The sequence below is a fragment of the Vitis vinifera genome, chromosome 14 (assembly GCF_030704535.1).
Source record: "Vitis vinifera cultivar Pinot Noir 40024 chromosome 14, ASM3070453v1".
NCBI classification, from domain to species: domain Eukaryota; kingdom Viridiplantae; phylum Streptophyta; class Magnoliopsida; order Vitales; family Vitaceae; genus Vitis; species Vitis vinifera.
This window is the reverse complement of record NC_081818.1, coordinates 24610327-24620223: the sequence shown is the minus strand read 5'-3', so window position 1 is coordinate 24620223 and position 9897 is coordinate 24610327. Positions and strand designations below refer to the sequence as shown.

General features: G+C 34.5%; 1 protein-coding gene across 4 annotated transcripts; it reads right to left on the bottom strand.

The window, feature by feature from the left end:
* Window positions 1-3673: 3673 nt before the first annotated feature.
* LOC100246288 (probable receptor-like protein kinase At1g30570) lies at window positions 3674-8340 on the bottom strand. Of its 4 annotated transcripts, none has more exons than XM_010662361.3 (8): window positions 7394-8340; window positions 6505-6722; window positions 6203-6411; window positions 5390-5516; window positions 5066-5140; window positions 4664-4850; window positions 4415-4547; window positions 3674-4202 (listed from the first exon to the last, which is right to left on the bottom strand). In XM_010662361.3, the coding sequence occupies exons 2-8, from the start codon at window positions 6653-6655 to the stop codon at window positions 3939-3941; spliced, it is 1146 nt and encodes a 381-aa protein (XP_010660663.1). In that variant the 5' UTR covers window positions 6656-6722; window positions 7394-8340; the 3' UTR covers window positions 3674-3938. The 4 variants fall into 4 exon arrangements, with proteins under 4 accessions (XP_010660663.1, XP_010660662.1, XP_002277073.1 ...); XM_010662360.3 differs by having other exon boundaries at window positions 7406-8227; XM_002277037.4 differs by having other exon boundaries at window positions 6505-6676; window positions 7406-8227.
* Between the last annotated feature and the right edge of the window lie 1557 nt (window positions 8341-9897).

Here is a 9897-nt window from a genome sequence, read left to right as displayed (position 1 = left end):
TTAAGACCATTTATAATGTCTTATTTTCCAAAGTCCATACTAACCTATCATTGTATGTTGTATATTCATCTTGTGACACTTGAATATGTAATATTATTGGCTACAATGCCACATGCTTTGGGGCCTAGTTTCACATGATCAAGACAATTCTCTACTAATATAATACCTTATTCACCTAACCCTCCATCTCCTAACTAAATAAGGATAGGTCCTTGTTATTTTTGTGTACCTCTTATGCCATGGTGCTTATATCATTTTGGACATTAATGTTTACCTCCAAGGACATTGCTTGGGGAACATGGATGTCTACTAGTGGTATATGATAAAAGGGTCTAGCCTACTACATGGCCTAGTAAAGGTGATGCCATGTGTGCCTAAAAGGATGATTATTTTCTCCAAACTAATTGTATTTAGTTGATATCTTATAGCTCTTGAAGGTGTTATCCTCCATGTAACATTAGAATACTATGCCTACTTAAATCAAGAGTGGAGTTTAAGGTAAGGTTAGAGATAGTAATTGGGGGGTTTCTTTTTCCGGTACTTGTTTTATCTTGCTTCTAATAGAACAAGTTTGAAAAAAAAGATTAACGGGTTAGGAATAGGTTTGAAATTATATATATATATAATCTAGGATGGGGATCGAGGTGAATGTAGGTATTGTCTTGTCCTTCCTTGCCCATTTAGATATATAATTAATAAAAAAATATTTTTAATTATTTTTTTAAACACATAAAATAAAAAACCGTTTCTCATCAAGATAAGTTATAAAGCTTTTCAATAATTTCTTATTAATAAATTATATTTATTTTTAATATAATTAAATTAAAAAAAAAATTAAATGACGTAATAGGTATGAGACATTCTTATACACATCTTGTCTTATTTAATTTTTATTTATTTATTTTTGTTTGGACGAGGGTTATAATATGTTCAAATAATTGTAGTGGATTGAGGTTGAATTAGGATGAAAGTGTCTCATCTCGAATCTGCATTATTGTCATCTCCACCAATAGACTTGACACACTTCATTGATGAAGTGGATCTTTCTATAACCAATGTGGGATTGGTTTGATAGTTGAAGTTAAAAGTTAATCAAAGCAATAATTGACTGTCACTCTTGTTTTGATTAGAATGATAAGAAAAAAGGGAATCATTTTGTTTTTATAGCACAAGTCATCTTAAAAAGCTTTTACATCATTTTTTTTAAACATTTAATATATGGATATTAATTTAGAATACTAAAAAAAAAAAAAAAAACCTTTATCTATCATTCATCTCCTAGAATTCTCTCTTTCATCATACTATTATTTTTAAGATAGTTTAGATATGAAAGTGAAATGAAATTGGGCATGTCTATACGTAATTCACTGATTATAATTATTTTTGTGTACATATTATGCCATGATGCTTATATCATTTTGGACATTAATGTTTACCTCCAATGACATTGCTTGGGGAACATGGATGTCTACTAATGGTATATGATAAAAGGGTCTAGCCCACTACATGGCCTAGTAAAGGTGATGCCATGTGTGCCTAAAAGGATGAATATTTTCTCCAAACTAATTGTATTTAGTTGATATCTTATAGCTCTTGAAGGTGTTATCCTCCATGTAACATTAGAATACTATGCCTACTTAAATCAAGAGTGGAGTTTAAGGTAAGGTTAGAGACTGTAATTGGGGGGGTTTCTTTTTCAAGTAATTGTTCTATCTTGCTTCTAATAGAACAAGTTTGGAAAAAAAGATTAATAGGTTAGGAATTTGAATTATTTATTTATTTATTTATTTATTATATAAGATAGGTATTGTCTTCTCCTTCCTTACCCGTTTAGATATATAATTAATAAAAAAATATTTTTAATTATTTTTTTAAACACATATAAAATAAAAAACTATTTCTCATCAAGATAAATTATAAAGCTTTTCAATAATTTCTCATTAATAAATTATATTTATTTTTAATATAATTAAAAAAAAAAAAAAACTAAATGACGTAATAGGTATGAGACATTCTTATACCCATCTTGTCTTATTTAATTTTTTATTTATTTATTTTTTGTTTGGATGAGGATTACAATATATTCAAATAATTGTAGTGGATTGAGGTTGAATTAGGATGGAAGTGTCTCATCTCGAAGTGCATTATTGTCATCTCTAGCAATAGACTTGACACACTTTAATGATGAAGTGGATCTTTCTATCAACGATTTGGGATTGGTTTGATAGTTGAAGCTAAAAGTTAATCAAAGCAATAATTGACATGTGTCATTCTTGTTTTGATTAGAATGACAAAGAAAAAAGGGAATCATTTTGTTTTTATAGCACAAGTCATCTTAAAAAGCTTTTGCATCATTTTTTTTAAAACATTTAATATACAGATATTATTTTAGAATACTCAAAAAAAAAAAAAAAAAAAAACTCTATCTCTCATTCATCTCCTAGAATTCTCTCTTTCATCATACTATCATTTTCTCCTACCCCTCTCCTGTCTCACCCAATTGTATTCTCCTCTTCAAACTCTTGACACTTCATTGTTTCACATCATTGACCCTACAACTAAGGAACCTTGCATCCAACAACCACTAAAATGTTGAATGGGTCAAGATAGTTTAGATATGAAAGTGAAATGAAATTGGGCATGTCTATACCTAATTCACTGATTGCAATTATTAGTAGAAATTGTTTTAGAATCAAAACATTGTTTAATGTTAATGTTATCCTTCTCATTGTTTTCAACTTGTGAATATCAAATATATTTCCACTCTCCTCCAACTTGAAGACATGCTGTCATTAGGTTACAAGAGAGTAAAGAGGCCCTCTTCTATGGCCAACTACCACTACCCTGATACCAAATTTTGCTGGCAAATCTGCTGAGGAAGGGCATTTTGTTGCCATGTTTGGTAAGTCATATGCCAGCATTTAATGGATATATAAACACTCAGCCAGGTGGAGCACACTGAAAATTGAAGACAAGCAAGAAAATTCAGGAAATAAAAGAGGTGATAGGCCTTAGGTAATGGATTCATGGGAGGGAAAACACATCCATTATCAAAATTCTAGGCTAACCAACACAACTCCCAAGTCTGAGCCTTTCATTTGTCTACAGCATCCAACTTGAACTTACCAAAGCCTCATCCAACTGCCCAAAAGGGCTAGTTTAGGCATTGGACCATCGGTCCCCCTTGCCTTAGGAGACTCTAGTTTTCCTGTCTCATCTTCTAACCACACCCTCCATCCCAACTAATAAAAATGGGAATTTGTTGCTTTCAGCTGTCAATTTGTTGTATATATGACGAGTAGCAGGCTTCATGAGACAAAAGACACTTGATTAACCAACTAAAACAAATCTGAGAATACTTCCACGGCTGTGATCAATAACTTCTTACTACAAAGATGTCAAGAAAATAAAATATGATTTAGAAAAAGAAAAAAAGAAGGCTTGAATCCTGCAGCAGTTCTTCCAAGCTCTATTTTATTTTTCTCTCCATTCTCAGCCACCAAGAAGACATGAGGAAAGAGGTGGGGAAAATTTGCAAAGATGCTCAAATTTGTGTCCTAATGACACTTTGTTGTCACAGACAACCTCACAAAGAAGATCCAAATGAAATAAATACATTTAATTCTGGATAATAATTGGTATTTATAGAAGTTAAAGCACCCATTTACAGATATAACCAAAATCACACTGAACCCAACCTTCATTATGATATGAACAAATAATGGCTTACAACAATATTCTCATACATTTATGGCAGAAAAAAATCAAAAAATAATACAGCTGTTTTTTATACACTTATCAAATAGCTGGATCTCCTTTAATGTTTTTTTTTTTTCTTTTTTTCTTTTTTTGAAAAGGGAAAAAATTAAAAAATAAAAGGTATTTCACAAAGATCACACTCAACAATTGGAGGCAAACAAGCCAAATCCTCATTCTTTTCACTTTGATGCTTTAAATAGCTGGCTTCCAAGGATCACATTTGGTATTCCTTCCCCCACGAGTGTTGTCAGGGTTGTCTCTTTCTCAAGTATCCGATCTAGTTCCATTAACACATAGCTCATGGAGGGTCGTCTCTCACTAGAAGTGTCCACACAACGGATTATAAGCTGTATGAATTCTTCCATGCCTTCAGCTGTGAACCTATTTCCTAGTCTTTGATCGATGATGGTAGAAATATTGCTGTGGTCCTGATAATTTTGCACCTTCATCAAAGAAAAGAAAGTGTAAAAAAATCGTTACGAGACAAACTGCCAGTATCTCAAAGAAGTGTTGCATTTCCTACCTGGTATTAAATCCTTTAGTAATGTGAATGAGAATAGCTAAAGTTTTTCAAACATGCACATACAAGCCTATAAATTGTATGTTTAGTGTGATATCATTTGGTACAACAACACTAAATGAGGCAGCTAAATACCATTTCAACCAAGTTTAAATTGGAGTCTGGAGACAGCAATGTGTTTGCTTCCTGCCCGCTTAGCAACTCCAGAAGGAATACCCCAAAGCTGTATACATCACTCTTGTCCGAAAATCTTCTGAACTCTCTTACCCTGCACTAACAAACAGGACAAAATCAATATACCACATGAAAAGTAACAAGAAAAGGTTTAAAAACATCAGGTGTGGGTGTTGGCATGGGGGTGGGGATGAGGGGGGGGAGTAATACTCTGGAGCAAGGAATATCTCATCAGCCACCACTTGAGAAGATGGGCCTGCAATATCAATTCTTCCAAGAAAATTGCGGAGTCCTGCATCTGCAACCTTAGGAATGAAATTTTCATCAACCAGTACATTCGCTGTTTTGAAATCCTTATGCACCAAACGGGGACTTAGGGTGTGGAGATGAGCCAAACCTGCATATAAACAAAATGAATGAGGCTGCAAAAATCAGTAAGCATTGCTAGAGCCCTAGTGAAATTTGAAGAAATCTTCAAATAATTCAAAGTCTTATGGAAGCTTACAAAAGAAGTTTGTGGGACCGATATTGCTATTCGGGTATTTTTATCTAAAGAGAAGAAAACTAATACCAGGAAAGCCACAAATGCTCACGGATTTTGCAGAGGATCACCTTTAGCTGCCCCTAGAGCTATTTGAAGCCTATTCTTGAATTCTAGCTTCTCCTGTGAAACCTGAGCAGCAGTGCCTGCAAAAAGAAAGCCACATAATTTAGATAGTTAAGCTTATTTTATCAGATAAAATATCATGGATCCAAGGTTGCTTTAAGAGACCAGAAAGTAAGAAATTTTAGACAGAAAACAATTGTGTCATGACCATACATACATATCACATTGAGAATGAGGTGACATAAATATATTGGATGAACAAAATGGCAAAAAAGAGCAAGTGATCTATCAGCATAAAAGCAAAAAATAATGATTGGATGGAGAATTACCATATAAGTAACTGGAAATACTTCCACTAGGAATATGCTCATAGATAAGGAACTGTTGACCATTTTCTTGGCAGTAACCCAGAAGAGTCACAAGATTCCGATGCTCAATAGCTGAGAGATAGCGTACCTGATAGGAAGTTCAGTTATAATGGATCCAATTGACAATAAAATGAAAAAACAATAACTATGGGAAACATGGAAATATCACAAATAAAATAAAGTTGAACTAGTCTTTGTTGAGTCAGGTGGACTTAAATTAGTCTTTTGGAGTAGGTTACAATTTAGTAGCGAGTGAAAGACGACACTGTTGCCTGTGATTTAACAGAAGGCATAGATTGAGAAGATTTGGGGGAAAAATCGAATTCTCATCATACTGACCCAATGACTAGGTTAATCTTTGTGCAACTGAGTTGAGTAGTGTACCATTGATTGAAAAAATTGTAAAGATAACAAGGTAAAGAAGGCTGCCTGTAAAATGTTCATATTGGATGGCATATTAAAAATTTGTACAATAAAACAAAGGAAGGATACTTGCACCAATAAAAATTTAGACTTCCAAGTCTTTCATTTGAAACTTTTTCAAGCCAATAAAAAAAAATAGCAGCAATTTGAAAATTGAAAAAGTAAAGAATGAATGGCATCGAAGAAATTTCAGACTCCAAATACAGATGTTCTGCATCCAAGCAAGTAAGGAAATCAAAAGGGTGATGCAGTGGGAAATTAAAACAATTAGCCCCAAAAAATGCATTTGAATAAGTGCTTATATGTAAGCATCATATAACTTTTAGTCCAAGTAAGAAAAGTGATTATTACCTCATCAACGAAGTCCTGACTAGGCCCTCCAAACCGCTTTTTGATTGCTACAAACATCCCATCATGAAGCAAACCCTTGTATACCTCACCAAATTTTCCCTCCCCAATCAAACTTATGTCGCTAAAATTTTTTGTGGCCAGAGACAATTCGGCCATCTCAAAGTGCCTTGCTTCTCGTAATGCCAACTCAACTCCAACATTTCTTCCAACTGCAAGTTATGAGAGTAATAAATCACAAAATGATTGTTATTTTGCACTTGACTCTTGCAAAACCCTCTTGAAAGTACACATAATAACATTACCTTGAACGGAGGGATCAGAAGATCCTGTCTCTGAAGTTCTCGAAACGCTCCTATTATGAGATAGGCAGAACCATATTATTAGAATTACTATTCCCACCAATGCCACGGCTCCTGCAGCACCTCCTAGAATTGCTGCAAGAGTCCTTGACATTTGGCACGGGAACCAATTCACCTATATGATACAGTAGTATAGGGGTGTGAATTTATATACATTGAACCTGAAATATAAAGGATAGCATAAGCAGAAGAATTATAATCTTTAAAAGAGAAAAAAATCAACATCAAAGGCAAGCAACAATGAAATATATCTTTTCGAGCAAGTAATAATACCAGTGAACAGATTTTTCAGAATTTCAGGCCTCACTTTCCTAAAAGCTTCTTAGTGAGAATAAAGCTGAACCGAATCATTAAATTGGAATAAGCAAATTTTCCATAAAAGTTTAATCCCCATAGAACTACACAGTGCTTGAACCAATCTAAGATTCAAGAAGCATGCACATTCAAGCACAAATACCCCATTTGGAAAGATGGGTATTTGTAATAGGTGTTGTATTGGCCCAGTCAATGCCTGAGCATAAAGCTAAGCAACATAACAAATGCACTGACTTGATTATGCAAACATAACCATATCCAGTCCAGCTCAATTTCATTCTATAGCAACTGGGTCTGTTCATGGCGGACAGATAGATAGCAAATGTAATTCACTAGGATAGATATTATCGTTTGGCAGATTGCCTTAATGGTGTTTTTATCTAACTCAAAATGCATCATAGTTTTGAAGCTTGTCCAATTCAGCAGAGACTCAAAGCAATTGCAGTTGAAAACACTCGAATAGAGAGAAAAGGGTGAGAAAATAAGATAAAATAACAATAAAAAAAGGGAAACTCACAAAGCTCCAAACCTGTATACCCGCAGAAAGAACAAAACCAGGCCACAGAAAAGCACAGCTTCATTTGCAGCGGAAAATTTGATTTGATTTTCCAAAATCTGGATGGCCCAAATCAAAATTCACCCGCATTCCCACATTGAATCCTCAATCCTGTGCAGATCCCACTTCCGATCACGGCCAAATCGAGAATTTGGTAGTGGTGGGGGTGATGGTGGTGGTGCAGCACAGCAACCTCCTTCAGGGCTGAGGCAAAAGCATCTATTCTGCGTTGTACTTAGGATAGTTTAATGGAAATGCCTTCTCTGTATCATCGTTGGATACAGACAATGCCGACAGAAAGTGACCATGCGCCGACACACTATCAGGGTTTATTTACTCTCCTACCAAACCACCAATTCCAATCGATATAAAGGAGAAACCAATAAACAAAACCCCTCTTATTCTTTTAATGTTTCAGGTAGAATTGGAAAACCCACCCTGGGAAAAAGGGTTCAAAGCGAAGCAGAATGAGTATCAAGACCAACTTGATTGATATTGATCCAAATACGAGATAACAACCTCTCTCTGCCTTTGCCCACTGCCTCAGCCTCGAAGAGAGAGAGAGAGAGAGGAGAGAAGAAAGAAGAAAGAAGAGAAAGAAGAAAGAAGAGAAAGGTATTTTATTATTAATATGTTGTGTGGGCTGTAAAGCAGTATAATTGTTGTCTGCTACTGCAACTTGGAGGAAGCTGAGAGGGTTATTTTCTCTGTAGTGTCCTCCAGAGCATCTTGGCTGTAACAGTACAACACAGAAAAGGCTAGCAGTATAGAGGAAAATTACAGAGAAAACTCTTGTAATAACCATAAAGCAATAATGAATTGTAGAGAGAGAGATTCAAAGCTTTTGTGGGGTTGTTATCCCCACCAGCCAGCTATGTTGACATTGCTCCTACTTGCTAATTTTATTATTCTTATTATTCCCATAAAAAAGCGATCTAAATACAACGGCTACCTCTCCTCTCCCTTTTCCACTTTTATACTCCCATTCCCACACCGAGCCTTTGGATTCTCCTCACCCTTCTCTGCATTTCAGATCTTAAGACTTTGTCCACACCTGAAGCACCTCACCAATGCCCACAACACACTGTTTGTTTATTGTAAACCCTGATGCATGATTAGCTTGAACAGCCATTTTCTGATTAGAACGTGACACCTATAATTACTATAATAATAACAATAATGCCGTATCCATCTTATCATGCTTGCGTACAAATGTATCTTCACACGGAAAATTATTGTTGATCGAATATTTTCTAAGCTTCATCCTGTGTTGTGTTAGAATAATTTTCATTTCTTGACTTTACTTGATTAGCTGGCCCTTCTCTGTAAAGAAGAGTGTTATTCTCCCAAATGGCTGGATTCATTATTCAATCTTCTCACTTGAAATGATCGTTGAGGAATTTGGGGTTTTAATCATTGGGCTTAATCCCAATCGCTTCTAAGAGTTCGGTGAAATTTCGTCTACAATGTTGTGAGAAGTCCACTGAATCTTATCATTTAAAAGAAAAAACCTAAACTCAATCCAACTCAATCTATACACCGTGGTATTCAATCTAACTTCAAATCAATCTTATTTCTCTAAACTTGGGTTGAGTTTAGGTTGTTTATGTTAGATTTGTGTTGGTTAGGTCACACTCAGGTTAACCCAGGTTATGTTTGAGTTGATTAAATTGCATAATTTAAAATCTATTTATAATATTTTAAAAAAATACTTTTTTTTATGTATTTATATGAAATTTTAAATAGTAAATAAAACAATATTTCAAGCTATCAATAAAAAATAAACATATATATATATATATATATTGATATTTTTTTCTTAACAATATAAAAAGAAAATGAATATTATTATTTAGGAAAATATACGTTATAAATATCATAAAATAAATAAATAAATAAATCAAGTTTGTGTTATTGGAACTTTGATCCAAACCCAACCCAAATTAAATTCAAACTCAAATTTTTTTTAATATAAGTTCAATCTCACTCAAAAGTTGAATTGGATTTGGATCGGATGAAACCAATCCATCCAAGTTGCAAACTAAAAAGACAACCCATTAAAAGGGGGCCACATACGCATGTATGCAAGTTTAGTTTCCGGAATGAAGCTGAGATGCTTCCACATTCATTTTCATTGAGCCAAGAAACCACAATGGGATTGGCTGTCCCATGGCTGCGTCAACGGTTCTTTTGCTGCTTATTCAAAGAACTAAGGCCTATTGAGTGTTGAGTGTACGAGAAAGCAGTGGAGAAATACCCAACAACCCCAACGTTCCATTATTATCAGATTCAATAGCTGATATTTTCCGAGGCTTCCATTGGCCCAAAGTCCCTTTCATGCAAAAACAAACTGTAAGCTTACTATATTTGTTTCACTAAGTCACCCCCTCCATCATTCCCCCTCACCTCCTTAATCAACAAAAGCTTATGGTTGGGATACTGTCCCGGTGGCAGCTTCGATAGAC

Excerpts from the sequence above, each read along its gene's own strand:
- LOC100246288 (XM_010662361.3), bottom strand. The coding sequence starts at position 6,655 with ATGTCAAGGACTCTTGCAGCAATTCTAGGAGGTGCTGCAGGAGCCGTG. Across the intron at positions 4,851-5,065 it reads AGCTCTAGGGGCAGCTAAAG|GTTTGGCTCATCTCCACACC; the intron begins GTGATCCTCTGC and ends GTTTATATGCAG. Across the intron at positions 4,203-4,414 it reads ATTTAAACTTGGTTGAAATG|GTGCAAAATTATCAGGACCA; the intron begins GTATTTAGCTGC and ends TCTTTGATGAAG.